Source organism: Protopterus annectens, chromosome 2.part1 (genome assembly GCF_019279795.1).
Source record: "Protopterus annectens isolate FY-2018-M chromosome 2.part1, PAN1.0, whole genome shotgun sequence".
NCBI classification, from domain to species: Eukaryota; Metazoa; Chordata; order Ceratodontiformes; family Protopteridae; genus Protopterus; species Protopterus annectens.
Genome location: NC_056729.1, coordinates 1,364,987,644 through 1,365,007,357, shown reverse-complemented (window position 1 = coordinate 1,365,007,357; position 19,714 = coordinate 1,364,987,644). Strand labels below are relative to the sequence as shown.

The 19,714-nt window shown below is 40.6% G+C and overlaps 1 protein-coding gene across 1 annotated transcript in view; it reads left to right on the top strand.

The window, feature by feature from the left end:
- MAN2B2 (mannosidase alpha class 2B member 2) overlaps window positions 1-19,714 on the top strand; it is a 943,157-nt gene that overhangs the window by 279,726 nt on the left and 643,717 nt on the right. The window contains exon 3 of the mRNA XM_044062827.1: window positions 14,307-14,412. Within this exon, the coding sequence (XP_043918762.1) occupies window positions 14,307-14,412 (106 nt within the window). The remainder of the gene's footprint in view (window positions 1-14,306; window positions 14,413-19,714) is intronic.

Sequence of the window (19,714 nt, the reverse complement as noted above, 5' to 3'; positions counted from 1 at the left end):
ACAGATTAAAACTCATATGATTACATTGTACTGTATGTGGCAAGTGCACAGAAACTATGCCTCATAAAAGTTAACCCCACTGTAGTGCAAGCTTGGAGTTGGTATATTTAATTTACAGGTGGTGTGTGTGTGCATGTATGTATGTGGGGGGGAAGGGGGTGCAGAGGCACTTGCTCCTCTGCATAAACGTAGCAAACAGTGTGTCGGATGTTATTTATAGTTGTTTTGATAGGTAACCATATATGTGTGTGTGTGTGTGTGTGTGTGTGTGTGTGTGTGTGTGTATGTATATATATGTATATATATATATATATATATATATATATATATGTGTATGTATACCATATAGGTGTGTGTGTGTGTGTGTGTGTGTGTACATTTATATATATTATATGTATATGTGTATATATATATATATATATATATATATATATATATATGTGTGTGTTTATGTATGTTTTATATATGTGTATATATAACCAACTAAGGATGCATAATACTCAACACCAGTGTTCCTCAAAAATCCTGTTGTGGACCCTAAAACCATTTCTCAGGGGCCCAAGGGCATTAAGGCTTCTACTGCTAAAAATCCTACCCCCTTCTGATAGAGACTCCTGGGCGTTGGATAGATGGGGTAAAAAGGTGTACACTTCTGCAACCTTGGCAATCAGGGCTTTAAACTGTCAATTCCATATGCTAAAATATCAGCAGGATATCATGGGACTGCTTAAACAGAAAATGATGTTGATTTATGATTTCTGACTGTGTAGAAAATAAGGAATTACAGGATTTATTGCATTCAGCTGAACAAGCTGGAAAACATAATTTGCAATGTGGTTTTGATTCTTTGGAGGCGTCTTGCAGGACAGCTGTTACTGGGTCTGTGCTTAGAAGCCATGCTTGGCTTAAGGAGCAATCTCTGCCTGATCATGTTAAAGCAAAATTGTTGGATGCTCCTTTGCAGCAGGACCGTTTGTTTGGTAATAAGGCTGAAGAAGTTCTAAAAAAGATGGAAGTTAAAGCTAAATCTATGCAATCTGTGAAAGATTTCTTACAGGTACAGCCTCCAAGATTTAGTAGGCACTGGCCTACTAAGAACTGGTCCTTTCCAGTTCCTTCCAGAGTCACTCAAGTGAAACCCAGACATTCCAAAAGCACCAGGTTTCAGTCGCAAGGGACTTTCAGAACTAAGCAATGGGGTGCCTCCACTTCCAAATCTTGAAACAGCAAGACACCTCCCTATGGTAAACAGTTTCAATGACTTTCCTTTAAAATTACCAAGCACTTACCTCTTAGTCGCTCCTTTGGGGGGAAAACTGGCTCTTCATGCAAAAAACTGGCAAAAACCAGGACAAATGGGTTTTAAATATAGTGTCCCAGGGATACAGATTTCCACACATTGCCAACTCTAAATGTATGGCCAGACCTGCCCCCAAATCAGTGGACAGAGGCTCAGAAACAAGTACTTTCCCTCCTAAACATGGGGGCAATTTAACATGGGGGCAATTCACCTAGTACCAGAAGAGGAAAAGGGACAAGGTTTCTATTCCAGACTTTTCCTGGTACCCAGAAAAGACAAATCATGGCGTCCAATTCTGGACCTGTCTACTCTGAACATTCCAAAATTCAAGATGCAGACTCTTCACCAGTTACTTCCTGTGCTAGGCAAAGATGCCAGGTTGGCAACTCTAGATTTAAAAGAGGCTTACCTACATATCCCAATCAGGGAATCTTGCAGAAGATACCTCCTCTTCAAAGCAGGCTACTTGCATTATCATTTCTCTGCACTGCCCTTTGACTTATCTACTGCACCCAGGGTATTTACAAAGTGCCTGGCTCCAGTAATTGCATTTTGCAGGCAAAGAAATATTCAAATATATCCATACCTAGACGATTGTCTAATTCAGGCAGAAAACAAGGCCATTCTTCTAAAAAATCTGGCGTTTGTAAAAAGGGTTCTAACTTGTCTAGGGTACACTATAAATGAAAAGAAATCACAACTGGTATCCTCTCAAAAAATTACATTCCTGGGTGCAAGCTTGAATACAACTGCCCAGATGGCTTTCCTTACGCCAAAAAAGCAAATTCATTTGGTGACTTAGCAGGGTTTTTGTGGCCACAAAAACCCTGCTATCTGCAAGACAAATACTGCAAGCCTTTGGGTTCATGGCCTCCTGCATTTTTCTAATTCCATATGCAAGACTGCATATGAGGAAACTTAAAAAGTTTATGGAGTAAACATTTTCACAGCCTGGAAACATTGATTCCTATCATACCTTGCCTGCAGCTAGAGTTCCTATGGTGGGCAGAGGCCTGCCACCAAAACAAGGGACTGCCATTCACACCATCCCCTGCCACCCAAACCCTAACTACAGACGCATCAGACAATGCATGGGGGACTCATCTGGCAGGGAAGTGCATTCAGGGCAAATGGAGCCCAAATCAAATGCACCTTCATATCAATCAAAAAGAAATGCTAGCTGTACAGAATGCACTGACAGCCTTCAAGGACTACCTTCATCCAGGACAACTAATGGTAAAGATGGACAACACCACAGTTATGTGGTACATAAACAAGCAGGTGGGGTACACATTCCCACCCCCTCTGCAGACTAGCCGTGGCATTCTGGAACGCGGCCTTGAGCTATCAAGTACAACTACAAGCCCGATTCCTGCCAGGAAAGCTGAATATTTTGGCAGACGAACTAAGCAAAAATCCCATGGACCCACACGAATGGAAACTGGAAACACGGATTTTCAACATGTTGACACACAAATGGGGGAGCCCAGAAATAGATCTTTTTGCCTCATCCCAGAACTACCAGTTGAACAAATTTTGCTCAAGAACTCCTTACAAAAAAGCCTGGAAAGTGGATGCTCTGTATTTCAGCTGGGAAAACCCATCAGTCTATGCATTTCTCCCTCTGCCTCTGCTCTCCAAAGTTCTACTAAAAGTCAAACAGGACAAACCAAAAATGATTTTGATTGCCCCAGTCTGGCCTCGCCAACACTGGTACCCACTCCTACACAGTCTGTCACATATTTCTCCATGGCACCTGCCTCAGACACCTTCCTTACTGTCTCAGCAGAACAGCCAAATTCTGCACCCTCAGCTCCAAACATTGAATCTTGCAGCTTGGCTAATCACTTAAATTCCCCCTTAGCATCCCTCAGCAAACCTGTGATGGATGTCTTTTTGGAGGCGAGACTACCTAGTACTAGAAAATCTTATGCTGACAAATGGAAAAGATTCTGTGCCTGGAGTCAATCTCAAGGGATGAGCACAGCAGTGCCCATTTTACCTCAGATTTTGCAATACTTAACTGAGATGCTTCACAAGGGCCTGTCTTTTTCTTCCATAAAAATCCATGCCTCAGCCATTTCAGCTCATTAGAACACAGAACCCCCCTCTTCTCTCATCCTCTGCTAAAGCAGTATCTCAGAGGGGTCAAAAACTTGAGGCCACCCAGGAGAGCTCTTGCCCCTGCCTGAGACCTTAACTTAATATTGGAGAAACTCACTCTACCTCCTTTCTAGCCAGCTGCTACTGCAGACTTAACATTTCTTTCCTGGAAAACAGCCTTCCTTTTAGCAATCACTTCAGCTAGAAGGATTTCTGAATTACAGGCCCTTATGGCAGTGGAGCCTTTCATCCTCTTTTATGCAGACAGGGTGTCACTCAGGACCAATCCATCCTTCATGCCCAAGGTGGTATCTAGTGTGGCTCTTAATCAGTCCATTCATTTGCCAACTTTCCTTCCCAATCCACAGAACAAGGGGGAGCAGGTTCTGCATTCATTGGATGTACACAAACAACTTAGATTTTACTTGGACAGGACTAAATCTCGAAGAAAATCTGAACAACTGCTGGTAGCATTTGCTGCAGCGGCAGACAAAGCAAACCATTTCCAAATGGATAAGCCATTGTATCCATTTCTGCTATAAGCACCATGGAAAACCTATCCCCCAGGGAATCAGATCCCACTACACCAGGGCTGCATCTACTTCTGCAGCCTTTCTCAGAGGTGTTCTTACCAGGGATATTCTAGAAGCTGCTACCTGGAGTTCATTCATACTTTCACCGAGCACTATCATTTACCAATCTTCTCTAAATCCAGAGCTGGGTTTGCCACTGCTGTTTTACAGGGCCTTATAGCCGGTCCTAATGCTGTATAAATCCATACTCCCAACCATAGCTTTGGAAATCTACCCAAATGTAATGACTACAACAGTGAAACACGAAGAACATAGTACAGTTGTGTACACTTACCATAAATGTAGATGTTCGAGTGTATTCACTGTTGCAGTCCTGGTTACCCTCTCTCCAGCCCCCTGTTTTTTCTCTTACTATGCCTCTCCTTTCTTTTACTACACTTAAAAGCCTTTTTGGTGTATTTGCTTTTGTTTGGAGGTATATTGTTGTGTTCTAAATTATTTATATATTTTGCTCCCCATTTGGGGGGCACCTGATATCTGGGGCAAGAAACACTGATGTGATTGCATCGGCTGCATGTGTTATGCCCCTGACAGCCTGACGTCATGGAAGAAAGGACAGCATTCGACGCAGGACCCAAGACTTTGTTAATCAGGCCGACTGAGGACAACCTGCCAGCAGATTACCCAAATGTAATGACTGTAACTGTGAATACACTTGAACATCTACATTTATGGTAAGTGTACACAACTGTATTGTCTTGTTATCCTTGCTTCCTATGTACTCTCTGGTGAGTTGATGCTTGGAATTTCATTTAGGCTGCACTTGTGTAGTCCTAAATGACAATAAAGTTTACTTTGACTTTGATATCCTGCTTTCTAATGCTTTCTAAAATTAAAATGTTCAGGGTGGGGGTAGTGGTTCAGGCATGGTTGACTGTTGGAGTATCCTGCATGAGGCTGGTCAAAATGTGGCATTTCTGTTTAATACTGAAAGGGAGTGATAGGGATGAAATAAAAACACACCAGCTGCTTCTGTTTAATGTTGAGGAGGTGGGGCCGTTTAACTAAAAAACACACCAAATGTAGTCACTGGCAGAAATTGCCAGGCTAATGATAGGTGTGTTCCTCATTCAGCCCAGGACGAGTCTTCTTCAGGGTGATAGTGGCAGTTTCTGGGAAGGGATAGGATGTGCATTCGTATAGCAGAGCATGCAGCCCTATGTTTTCTTTCTTTGTGCATACCATTCCTTTTGTGTGTTTTATCTTATGTTTCTTTTTGTTTTAAAATATTTATTGCCATCTTCATCTGTAACCCCCTAGCTAAAATGAAGTCATGTATGTTTATTAACAAACAAACGAGCCCCTGGGAAAGGAATAAATCCAGATACAGAGCAAAAAACAAGTCCAGTGTAGAAAACAGTATCTGGAACGCACGACTTGCACCACAAATACGAACTGCAACGTAGACCAATAAAAATAAATGTATTTATTCAAATGGAATAAGCGCTTTCACAGTTATACTCCAACACTGCTTCATCAGATGTTAAAAAGAGAAAAGACCACTTCCTATATACTATTATCTGACCAATCAAATGCAAATATCATGCCACGCCTCTAAGACACATAAGGGCACAATACTATATTGTATATTATAAATACTAACTATAATAAAATCACCTTACATAAATACAAAACATATATTAAAAATATGTGCAAAAACTTTATATATATATATGTATGTATATAGATAGATATATATATATATATATGTATGTATATAGATAGATAGATATATATATATGTATGTATATAGATAGATATATATATATATATGTATGTATATAGATATCTATGCACAGACTAATGTCAAAGTATATGAAAGACTTCATCTAAACAATCTTCTTGCTTTAAGGACAGGCTTCAGTGGAACCTGACCATTCAAGCCTTTCCCCTTGTAAGATTGCATCATAAGGATCCATGTTGACTCCACCCTTTCAGTGTAATTACGAATGTCTCCCATCCTTAGGGAGTCATATACCTTATCTATAACTCGAAACTTGAATATATGATGAACATAGAAGGCTTTCCTTACTGCTGTGAAGACACAGTGATCGAAGTTTAAATTAAGTCTCTCACCACTGTGTTTGAGCTTAGGGGGGATGCTATCTATAATGTAATTTTGCAGGGGCCACTTCTTTGCCAAAGGGGGTAATGATGCACATTTTTGAGTTTAGTGCCAGAGTCGCAGTCTAAAACTAATGAGTCTGTGTTAGTCCCTTTTATAATATGTTAACATCGCTGGGGGACTCTGTTTGCAGTTATTTGCAAACTTGGTAAGCACAGGCCGTCTGTTTTCGCCTGGGTGTCAGAGAAGTAGATTCCAAATAGTAGAGGGCCCAGCACAGACCCCTGTGGTACACCACTGGTAACTGGCCTACTGGTGGAGGTGGAATCCCCAACTTTGACAGTATGATTTCTGTCGGTGAGCCAGTTTGCTACTCATCAAGTGACATATGGGTTAATCCCCAGGTGGGAGAGTTTCTCAATGATACCTGAGTTGGGAATTGTGTTGAAGGCACTGACTAAGTCAAGATAGGTGGTATGTACTGCTTTGCCTTCATCCAGAGCTTTGGTGACATTCTTGAAGTCCACCAGGTTTAATAAGCAATACCTGCCCTTAATGAAGCCAGACTGGGTTGGGTCAAAAGTGTGGAGGTCGCCTATGTCCTTGTTGATAAGGTCCGTGATGATTCTTTTTATGGCCTTGCAGATAAGGCTGGTTAGGCTTATGGCCTATAGTTCATAGGGTCGGTTGCTGAACCCTTTTCATGTAAGAGAATTACTGTTGCTGTTCTCCACTCTGCTGGAACAAAGCCAGTGCTCAGGCTATGGTTGAAGAGAGTGCCAAGTAGTTCCACTAGGTCTTGTTTTAGATTGTTTAGTAAGCAGCCTGGGATGTTATCTGGTCCCATGGAGGCTGTGTTTTTGGCCTTGGAAAGGGCAGATATGACCTGCTCTTTGGAGATGCTAGATAGTGGATCGGTGACAGGGATGCTTTGGCGTGTGTTGGTGGGGGCAGGGGGGGGTGAAATTTGTGCAAATTCTGTCCGCCAGTAGGTTGGCAATTTCTTTGGGTTCAATGTGAGTAGTACCATCCACATTCAGTTTGGCACATAGCTGGGCATTCCCTTTAAGATTTTGGACATAGCTAAAGAAAGCCTTATGATTGTCTTTAGCCAGAGATGCTAATTTAGCCTCGTAATTGGCTTTAGAGGACTTTACAAGACACCTGATTTACTTGTTTAAGTTGTGGATGGTATTCTTCCTCTGGTGAGTAAGTTCCCTCTTGTTCTTGGATAACAGTTTCTTCCTTTTGTTATATAACCTGTTCATGTGTGTGGTCCAGCAGGGTGGCCTGTTTGTTTGTTTTTTATCCTGACAGATACAGCCAAGTCTATACAATTTTTTTAATGTCAATACAGGACATTTATGTACTCCTCTTCATACGAGTCTTTGTTGGCTGTGTTAGCAGGGGGTTTGAAACTTTTTATATCCTTGCTTAGTAAGCTAAAGTTTGCTTTGAAGAAATGTTTCAGATTGTTTGCTCCTATAAGGGTGTCCAGCTACATGTAAATGTGAGGCTTATATGCAGGCAAATTTAAACAGTTTCAAACTAGTCTGCCAATAGGAAATCACATCTTTTCTCCAGCAATCCCCAGCTCAGACAAGGCTATTTCCACACTCTTCTGCCACAAGGGTGCCCTTCTTAATGTAAAATGGCTGGATTTGAGTTCAAGCGTGTCAAAAGCAGGCTAGGTTCAGCAAGTCTGGATCTAGTCTCTGCTATCTAAGCAGTATTATATTGCAAAACAGTGCAGACAATGAAGCAGGCACAGTCAGAAAAAACAGTCAAAAAGGTACCAGTTAATGCAGTAAAACAGTTAAATGCAGTAGATCAGCACCTTCTGCCACAAGGATGCAGAAACACCTCCTTAATGTAGAGTAGCTAGTTTGGAGCCCAAGTGTAACAAGACCACACAAACTACCTACAACTGACAGATACAATGTAATACAGTGGAATTAACTACTTAAGCATACCAGGCAGTACACTTTTTTTTTAAACTACTGAAGCACAGTCACAGTATATAACAGAAGTTAAAAAAATGTGTAGGCCCTTTTGTGCGTTTCCAACTAAGACAGAGCAGACAAACACCTCCCACCGCCAGATGAATAATCCCAGCCCTCCCAATGCAAAAGCACTGTAAAGTAGTGTCCGGAGTGAAATGCTACCACAAACAAACTTGGATACAAAATCTTTCCACAAAGAAACTTAAAGATACGGGTACAGCAGTGTACTTTAAACAGCTTATAAAAGTGTGATTATTCAATAAAAGTACATTTGCTTTGTATAAATAAGCCAAGATCCACTTAATTGTACAGAATTTATAAAGGCTGTAAAAACAGGATAAACTGATTAATAAGCCTTTCAGCCAAGAAAAATCTCAAATGTTTCACCAACCTAAACAGACCAGGCTACCTCCCAGTGCACTAGATGGAAAATCCACTGACCCCTTGATGTAAAAACAAGTGCCAGCTAGAGTGTAAAAGTGTTTTATCCAACAGCTATGTAGATAATGAATTCAGATCAAGTAAATCAGTAGAACAGACAATGACAGGCAAAATGCACCTTTTTTCCAAAACAAACAAATGGAAATGTATGTATTTATTTATTTGACATTTGTTGACCAGGAGTGTGTGACTGAGCAAAAGCACTTTTTTAGTGGAGGCCTGGGGAGAAAAGCTCCAATAGAGAACAGATATATACTTACAAACAGGCAAACCATCAAAAGGAGTACATACAGTGAGAATAATATAAGACTATTACAACAATCTAAAGAGTACATAAAATGAGTACAGTGGAGTATATTACATAGTGCAAGCTTACTAAATACAGAAGAAAGAACTATTTACACTTCTCAGCGTGGTTACAGTGGGTGGATGCTGAAATTTGGATATGTTCGGAATTGTTGTGTTACAGGGTGGTTGGTAGGTCAGTAGATTATTTATGTGCAGGTTACCCTATGAAAAGCTTAAGTTAAGGCAATTGAAGAGAGCTTCAGAGTTACTAGTGTTGGTGCTGGGGGGGAGGGGTTAGACAGTGGATTTGATGAATGTGATTTGCAAGTAAACATGACAGATGTTCTTAGTGTTTCACTGTTGCAATCATCACACTTGGGTTATCTGCCTGCAGGTAGCCCTCAGTCGGCCCGAATACCAGAGACTTAGTATTTCTGCGTCAGTTGCTGTCACTCCAGGACTGACGTCAGGTCGTCAGGGGTATAAAAACAGGCAGCCAACACCATTACATCAGTCTTTCTTGCCGAGGGGCCTGAAGCAGAAGCACTTTCCACGAGTGCCAGTCAGCCGCTACCTGAGTTTTCATTTCCAAATTGAATCATCCTGAAGTCTTCTAAAGCTAAGTACCCCTTTGGGGATCCTTTTTTCTTGCTCTAACCGATGTCAGAAAAAGTTAACAATTGTCTCGCCTACGGAAAGCAAATACCACACTGAGATTTCCATTCTTACTGTGTCACCTATTTAGGCCCAGACCACGACGTTCCTCACTCTCGATCTCTGTATTCCAAAATGGCTTCGGTAAGACTGCCGATCTCCCAAAAAAAACGTAAGGATAAAGACAGAGACAGACTGCACAGGTCCAAAACTGCCAACAATGCTTACATTAAGCTAGTCACCAGTTCGTTGGTACTCAATGAGGTGCTTTTGCAGCTCCTGATGCCCACTTCGATGGATTTGCAGGCCACTACCAAGACCTGTTCGGAGTCAGGTATGCCGCAAGACTCTTCTTTGACTATGGAACCTGCATATGTCTCTACCTTAGATGGGTCCGGAGCCGCTGAACAGGCACCGGCTTCTGAGGAAGTTCTTCACATTACCGATAGTCAACACAAACCGACGACTTCTTTCGCGTCTTCAGTTTTGTCTAAAAGTACTGAGTTTCTAAGGCCAAGAGTACGAGCTATGCCTAAAAAAACAACGACCCAATCTCAAGCACCTTCTTCCTTGCCACAATCTCAAATGCTTAAAATGGCAGAAGACCTGATCATGCTGATTAGGGGAAGCCAGCCTTCACCTGCTAAGAGAAAAAGGGACTTGTCCCCAGCAGCTTTAACTGACCAAGAGTCCGATTACTCTGCCATTTCTGAATATGAAGACATGCCTTTATCTGCTTATCAGGATTCAGTTACAGAGGAATGGAATCCATTCCCTCTGTTTCCCCTCCAGATGATTTTTCTTTTGGTGAAACCCTAGTATTGCAATACAATGTTTATTCCCAAGAGATTAGGGAAGTTGTAAAGAAGAACTGGAGTATTTTTAAGATTAATAATGAAGTTTCCCAGTTGCTGGGCCTGAACCCCTTTTTGTAAGCAAAACTGGTAGGAACTTTAAATATATCTTAGAAAATGTTAAACAGACAAAAATGTTGGTACTGGTGCCACATCTTGTGGTAGTTGTGCATATTGTATGGACATTATGAAAGAGAAAACAATGTTTTTGGACAATGTTTTGCATACCAAGGTTTCTTTTGTGAAAGGGAATTGTAATACCAACAAACTAGTGTACCTAGCTAAATGTGACAGTTGTTCAGGATGCTATGTTGGAAAGACAGAAAGAGCTTTAAAATCAAGAATTTATGAGCACCTTTATGAGTTTGTTTGTGTCTTTCGGCTTTTCCCGGTTAGGAGTCGTCACAGTGGAACTCCGGTCCGCTAATGATTGGCAGTAGATTTTTACGTGCTGACTTGCCGGGCCTAATGTACAACCTTCAATGAAGGAATGCCCATTCGCGCATGTCGCCACACAGAAGATGCTCTAACTGAGAATCGAACGGGCAACGTCTAACGTGAGGCGACAACACTACCGCAGTGAGCACCTTTATGAGTTAAGGAAGTAAAAAGAAGTTAATGCATTGTACAGGCACTCTGTTGTGTGTAGTAATTTTGTTAAGTTTAGCTTTGGTTTACTGGAAAAAGTGCAGATTCATTCCAGGGGTGGTGATTGGCAAAGACATTTGTGAAGAAGAGAACTTGTCTGGCAGTTGCAACTAAATGCATCATCTCCCCCAGGTCTGAATGACTAAGTATCTCTCAAACCCATACTGAGTGAAAAAGCAAATTTGTTAACATAAATTTTAAAGGAATTCAACAGGATTTTTATGTATTTGTATTTGTTTCATAGTTTATTCTATTTGGAAATTGTTTTTGCAAGTACTTGTGATTGGAATAGCTGCTTTGTACATCTTTAACACAGGGGATTTTTTAATTACTAGCTTTTCATGATTGGTTGATGAACTTCAGCTAGTTTATAAATAAGAAGATGAATGCAAGTGTATTTTATCTGAAGAAGTCTCCATGAGAGATGAAAGCGCTTATGTGATATGTTTTAACTAATAAAAATAATAGTATTTTATTCACGTTGAAGCCCGGTTAATTTTTACATGAGACTAAATTGCCTAACTCCTATGAATCCTACAGCAATTGAGAAGTAGAAGTATTTACCTCCTATCTGAGTACTTCTCACTTTAATTTCTGTCTGTTAAGCTTATTTGTTTCATTGTGTCCTCAGCCTGGCCTCCTTAGCTGAGTAGCAGTTCATAGGATCAGAGGTGTGTACTGGGCTAATGGCCCTTGAGCCTTTACAAGCTTAGCCCATAGAAGTGCCCTGGCATCATGCCACCCGATGTTAATTCCCAGTGCCTCTACCAAGAGCTACTGTAGTGATCCCCAAGGTGAACTTTCTATTTCCCATCCACTCAGGATATATAGTACCGATAAGTGGTGTGCATAGTTTTTCTGTGATCATTCTATGGTTCACTTGTCCTGCCCACACAGTGACTTCCGTAGGGTGGCTGCAGTTAATGCTGGAATTGGTGTACTAGTTACTTTCATGCAGCAGCAGATGCAAGCTTCTTTTTTCTTTTCTTTGTATCTCCCCCTTCATCTTTTTTTGTTATACTTAATTTCTTTGTTTTTAAATATCCAGTGCATTTATCAAATTAAATCTCCTGCCTTTATCAACTTAAATCTGCTAGCATTGCATTCTGCCATAAATATAAATAATGACTGATTAGCCTAATTGATAAATACATTTTTATATAATTAGATGAAAGGATGAGAAATGCGTTATATGCAGTTACTTTTGTTGAGTGGGTAATCCCACTTTTTAGGTGAGACCTGGGATGGTATTGATTCAGATAGGAGGGAGGTCTTGCCAGGACACCTAGGAAATTCCCTACTCTTTCCTCTAAGTGCTGTTGGATCTGTAGCATCCACATAAGCTGCCATCAACTTAGGCAGATTGTTTAGCATGTTATCCAAAGGATAGCTTTTCAGGAATGCAGCACACTCTGCTGCTGCACTGCACTTTCAGTCAGTGTTGAAATGCAGATGCAGGGCAATGGTGTGGGAAATGTGACCAACAACACTGTCATCTTCAGAACGTGAAATGTAGGTGTGCAGCCTGCTGAACCATGAAATAAAAACTGGGAGGGACAGCTTATGTTACATCACACAAACTTAAGAGAAACAGAACCTTCTCTCCAGTGGGGCCCCTAAGCTACTCAGATCTACCACCTGTAATCAAGCATGCATACAGATTCTCACAAATGAATGTACTTGGTAAAATAGAGAACTCTTTCTGGTGCAGTGATCATAAGTTGTAGGACAGCTTATTACGATCTACAGCAATCACTAAAACAAAACTAATAATACTTCCATACCGAAGCAGTGTAATTCACTAGACTACATATGACAGATGCCAAGTCCTAAATTAGAACTGTGCTGTATTTATGTAGAAATGCATAAAATAAAACATATTGTGGATATAGTATATTGTTATATAACTAACTACTACAAAACCAAATATTTCCACCTTTTTATCACCTCAGATTTCCACTAGTCACTTTTAGTTATTTAACAAATACAACAGTGTAAACTTTTAGCGTAATGCAAGGATGTCCTTCAAGGATGCATCTGCAGTCCTTACAAATGGGTTGTCCTGTCGTCAGGCAGCCCTTCGGTCGGCCGGATTCCAAAGTCTGGGCCTGGCCTGGACTGGTGTCGCCCACCACGGGGACATAGCTGCAGTTATTCGGGTATAAAGGCATCAGCCGCACCATTTTCCCAGTCTTTCTTGCCGCGTGGCAAGCAGAAGCTGTTCGCAGCGCCCCAGTCGGTCAGAACCAGAGATACTACTACCGAATACTTCTTCTACTACGAAGACTTCTAAAAGTTGGCTACCGTGCTGGGACTAAAGTGAATAACTGTTTAACTTGAAGATTTCCCTCTTACTGCTTACCTTGTTTAGGCCCAGACCACGACACGTATAGGCTTGTCTAGTGCTTCTTTTTTACCGACGGACGCTAGACGCCGGTCGGAATTTGCTGAGGAGTTTTCGCCTCTGATTTCGGCGAAACCTAATCATTTGATATGTGGTAATTGTATATCACACTTTACTCCATATACCTCCCCCATGTGTGAATCATTGATAATTTCAATCAGCTATCAAGCCTGGCAATTACACATGCATGCAGTGAACTGTATTTACTGTGCTGATTTCAACAGCAAAATTATGAGAATGTATTTTTTGGTTGAATGCATGAAAACTAGGCAACATGTAATTCTTTAGAAAACACGTGATATAATTATTTAAAATGAATTTGTTGAGTTAAAATAAATGTGTGGCTGTTGGGGCAGAGTGTTAAGGCCGTGAGCTATGGTTGCTCTCTGCACAGGATTTGATACCTTCAGCCTTCATGTACCTATCATGTGACTTAGAGCAAGTCTCTTAACCAGATAGTGCTTGTGGGCAGCTATGAATTTGGCAAGACTCCTGAAAGGTCTTCTGGATTGCAAGCCTAGCTACTGCCTGTGAACCTATGAACACATCAGTCATGACCGTATGGAGGTCAAGGGTGTATTGCCTGAGTATGATAGATAAAATCAACACCAGTTTCAATAAGTCTGATTCTTCAGAATAGACTCTGTAAATTGGATAAAAATAAAAAAAAATGTGATATTGTGAGGGACAGACTCCCCTGTTCTCCCTTTCTCCTTATAATCACCCCTAAGGTGGCATTAGCTTGGGACAGGTTACCAGTGTTCTCTGAAATCGGCTTTTCTCAAACATGCATTGATTTCAAGAGGTATTTTGCTGTTGAGAGCAGTACTTCATGGCTGAAGTACTGTTTCTGATCATTGGCCATAATTGTTTCAGATGTTGCTTTTCAGGTCTTAATTACTTAAATTACAAATAAATGTTTATTTTTTATTTATTTATTTATTTTTGTGAAGGTTCAGTATTTGGTGAAAGAAAAGCGTCTGGAATTCATAATTGGTGGCCAGGTGATGCACGATGAGGCAGTGACAGAGCTGAACGATCAGATTTTACAGTTAACAGGTACTGCAGTATACAGTGAATTTCAGAATTGTTTATCAACTTATTTCTAACTATTGATTTCCTATTTAGCAAAGAAAAGGGCAGTGGCAAATGTTTGCTATAATGATGAAAATTATGTTGTAGTAATTTAAGCATCTAGGAAGAAAATGTGTAAGACAGAATTGTGATCTGTTTTTACCCATTACCTTAGGCCTTGAATAGCAGGCAGGCTGTGGCCTGAGGGACACATGTCCATATTGAGGGCAGATGTACTGATATATTTTTAATATTTAACTGGGAAGATTGAGACCATATTGAGCCAAAGTCCCAAGTTTTGCAGTACAGACATTTTACAATACTGATGAAAATATAACATGTTTAAACAGTACATTATTAATTTAAACATCTAATTTTCAAACTGCACAGTCTCATTATAAAGCAGTCTGTCAAGTACTGTAAATAAGCAGTTGATGGAGAGTGCTGGAGGAGAACAAAGCCTAGCATTAAACAGCTGCTTATTAAGCAAATGTAGGATTAATTGTTAGGAAGCAGACATAATTTGTACTGCTAGTACATAGTATGGTAATAGATAGTATATGAGCAGAGTGGCTGAGAGGTGTTTACTCCAACTCTTAACTGAGATATATAAGTATCCTGTTTTTTTTCGATTATTTATACAGTTTATTGTTTCTAGCAATTTATATATAGCACTTTTATTGTAATCTGCATGGGTAACTGATTTGTTTGCAGTTAAAGCATTCTGTATCTTTACAAATCTTTATCTGTTTAAAAACTTTCATTTTGTGGCTTTCTCTAGTGCTTTGTAGGCTAATAGCTGCAGGCTAGTGGGGGCTGGTTCTTTTCTGTTTTTCTAAAAAAAAAAAAGTTGTTCTTTTGGTATTTAAGCCCTAACTTTGAGAGAGTTTCTGTCTATACACACTGAGCAGAGTGGTTGAGAGGTGTTGACTCCAACTCTTAGCTGAGATATACAAGTATCTTTTCTTTCGATTATTTATACAGTTTATTGTTTCTAGCAATTTATATATATATAGCACTTTTATTGTAATCTGCATGGGTAACTGATTTGTTTGCAGTTAAAGCATTCTGTATCTTTACAAATCTTTATCTGTTTAAAAACTTTCATTTTGTGGCTTGCTCTAGTGCTTTGTAGGCTAATAACTGCAGGCTAGTGGGGGCTGGTTCTTTTGTGTTTTTGTAAAAAAAAAAAAAAAAAAAAAAAAGTTCTTGTATATTTAAGCCCTAACTTTGAGAGAGGTTCTGTCTCTACACACTGAGCAGAGTGATTGAGAGGTGTTGACTCCAACTCTTAGCTGAGAGGTGTTGACTCCAACTCTTACCTGAGATATATAAGTATCCTGTTTTTTTTTCGATTATTTATACAGTTTATTGTTTCTAGCAATTTGTATATAGCACTTTTATTCTAATCTGCACGGGTAACTGACTTGTTTGCAGATAAAGCATTCTGTATCTTTACAAATCTTTATCTGTTTAAAAACTTTCATTTTGTGGCTTTCTCTAGTGCTTTGTAGGCTAATAACTGCAGGCTAGTGGGGGCTGGTTCTTTTGTGTTTTTGTAAGAAAAAAAAAAAAGTTGTTCTTCTGGTATTTAAGCCCTAACTTTGTGAGAGTTTCTGTCAATACACACTGAGCAGAGTGGTTGAGAGGTTTTGACTCCAACTCTTAGCTGAGATATATAAGTATCCTGTTTTTTTTCGATTATTTATACGGTTTATTGTTTCTAGCAATTTATATATAGCATTTTTATTGTAATCTGCACGGGTAACTGATTTGTTTGCAGTTAAAGCATTCTGTATCTTTACAAATCTTTATCTGTTTAAAAACTTTCATTTTGTGGCTTTCTGTAGTGCTTTGTAGGCTAATAGCTTTAGTGTCCCCACCCACCCTCCCTGTTGGTGTCTTGGGTTATACTTGGTGGCTTTGCAGTTGCCCGCCCCTACTGTAAATCTGATCTGGGACACTCCTCCCAGTCTAGTGTCATTAGCTCATTCTACCTAATACAGAGAAAACAGTTGATAAGGCCTTCTGTTTCTCCTTTTTCTTTTTCAAAAAAAAAAAAAATTTTTTTTTGCCTGAATTACCTTAGGTTCTGACTGTGCTTCTCAAACATTTTGGAAATATAGAGTATATTTTAGAGCATTTATTATAACTGTAATGGCCTTAATATTGCTACAACTCAAGTGCTCTAGGTTGCACTGCATCTGAAGTATTTGTGTGTTTTAGCTTCTTTTCTTTATATATAGACTTCTCTGTATATGTAGACTAGCTACGTATTCTGCTGTATTACTGCCACTTAAATCGTTTTTCAGTTGTGCACTTGCATTTCTTCATTTAAAAAGTTTTAAATTGCTAATTTTGTAGAGTTTTAATTGCATTTACTGTTTGGGACTATGCACTCAAGTGTGTTAGCCTTTTCTGTGTTTATTTACTGTATTATTGCATTGTTTAGCCTGTTTCAACAGCAAAAAAATATATACTATCTTGTTTGCTTGTTTCCCACCTTTTCTAGCCAGTCCAAATCCCAGGCTTTGCTTGTCTCAGGACTTTATTTTCTGTGCTCAGAGCTATCCAGACCTTGCTGTGGCAGAGGGAAGTCCTACTGCCTACCAGTGGGACTGGTGAGCATTGTGCTGCCTGTCTGGTGCTGGAGGAGTGGTTTCCAGCTCTGAAGTTGTAATTTTGTTGGCCTTTTTGGGCTGATTTCTGTCCCTTTCAACTTTCTGGCTTAGAAATGCGTGTGTTTGCACATTATTCACATCTTGCAGGCTTACGAGGTTACAGTTAAATTATTCTAGGTGCCAGAAAGTCTGCTCCTCAAATTTTCCCTTAAAACTAGCTGGTTTCTCAGTAGTAGCACTAAAATCTGAACCCCTGTGACTAGCACTTGCTCGAGAACCTGCTGTAATGCACTAGGAAGCCTGAAACTGATACAAGCACTCAGCTGTCCTTGTCAATAAGGAGAAATTAATCATAAGCACTAAACAGCCTACAATTGCAAAGTACCTTGCAAAGGTAAGGGAAAACAGCTCTTAAACCTTACAAAAAAGCACCTAAACAGGCATGTCCAAGGGTCAGCTTCCGGTGGTTTCTCCTGTCCACCTGGTGAATCTGGGCATACTGGGGCAATGCGGCAACTGCCTCATGTACACAGACAATCCTCTCCCTCCTACAACCCAACACTACAACCTGCGAGAGATGCACTTACATAGCCAAACTGTAAGCAAAGCTCTCTCCGGTCAAGACTGTGCTAGACAGTCAAGAGGAGAAGGCTAACACCTGCATTACACCTCTAGCAACTCATAGCCCTTCAAAACCCACACCATCAACTCCCACACATAGCAGCACTAAACCCACATATGCGGAGGCCCTTAACATTAACCTACCCAAGCAACAAGGACCTCCGAAGCTGAAACACAAACAAACACCAGTCACAACCAAAGTGACACATAGCTCACAACACCAGTGTGCCACCCAGCAACAGCCCCTAAGGCAAGACAATGTACCCAAAACTTTAGTCATAGGTGACTCTATAGTCAGGCACACTGATGTCCCACTCACCAGGCTGAACAAGGAGAAAATTACAGTCAGCTGCCTGTCGGGTGCCAGGATCCGCCACATAATGCATGCACTCAAGTCACTCCACAACAAGTACAAATACGACTCTGTCATTTTCCTTGCTGGAGTAAATGACTTGAGACGTACCTCCCTGGACTACATGAAAAGAGACATGGAAGAGCTCTTGGATCATGTGACACAGGCAGGTATGATACTAGCCCTGAGTAGCATCCTGCCTTCGCCCAGAATGATACCACAGTATAAGGACAAAATGATTGACTTCAACAATTGGCTAAGCTTCTGGTGTCATTCAAAGGGGATCCAGTATTTGTCTGCCTGGGAAGACATGATCGACAAACCACGATGCTTTGCCAGAGATGGTCTGCACCTGTCACCCCTGGGATTCCGGTTACGGGCTAAAACTCTTGCCACCCCTATAGTGCCTTTTTTAGGCAATGTTCAAAGGATAAAACCACCACCGTAACAGTTACAAGCATGCAAAATCTGAAGGTAATGCTACTCAATGCTAGAAGTCTAAACCTCAAAATGCACTCTCTTGAGACACTCCTAAAAATGGAGAACATCGATATCTGTGCAGTGACTGAGAACTGGTTCAAGGCTCCAGAGAGCACCCCTGCAATATCAGCCTACAATTCTTACCACACTTTTCGGCCACAAAACCAAGACCGAAACACTAAAGGTGGAGGAGTGTCCATATTCACCAAGGATATTCACACCTCCAGGCTAGTTGCCCAACACAATGCAACTGAAATTCTCCAGGTGCAACTAACACTAGGTAAGACTGCAATCCAAATTGTAGCTTGCTACAGATCCCCCATCATACCCCAAGATTCTCACTACACCTTCCTAAACATACTGGAAAATATTAAGATACAACCAAACACCCTAATACTAGGTGATTTCAACTACCCTGCCATTAATTGGGAAAACTACTCGGGTACCAACTCCTTTTCCCAACTGTTCTTGGAATTCATAAATTCCAACGCCCTGGATCAACTAATCCATTGTCCCACCAGGGGCTCCAATATCCTAGACCTGGTCATTACCAACATGGGAGATAGATGCTCCACACCAGTGGTCACCCCCTCATTGGTCAGGTCTGACCATAAGCAAATCACCCTTGACATCCACATCCCACCCCCACCCCCCAGTAAGGAAACCTCCTAAAAAGTTCTCCATAGCCAACTTCATGCTACTGAAGTCAGAAGTGACAAACTTCACAACACCCACGCAGAAGGGCTCTGGAAGTTCGACTGCAGAATCCTACACTAAGGCACTGTACGAGCACATCCACACGTGCATATGAATCGTGCCATCCCAAATAGAACCAAGATGCACTTCTCCAAAAAAAGGAAGCCAATCTGGTGGTCCCCTGCTATAAACAAACTATACAACAGAAGGAAGAAACTGTTAAAGAAAAGAGGAAAATTCCAGGATGCAAAAAACTCCCTCACCAGCCTCAGTAAGAAGCTGAGATCCCTCATAAAATCCTCAAAAGCTAGTTACAAAAATAAAATTTCCAAAGAGAACCACAAGGCATTGTATAGTTATGTCAAGAATCTAAATGGCAATGCTCAGATCTGCTCTGAACTACAACAAAATGGCATTAAATATACTGATCCCAAGGATATTGCCAATATCCTGGCAGATCGATTTAGTGCCAACTTCACTCCCCTCTCACCCCCTAAAGGGCCCATCTTAATACCAA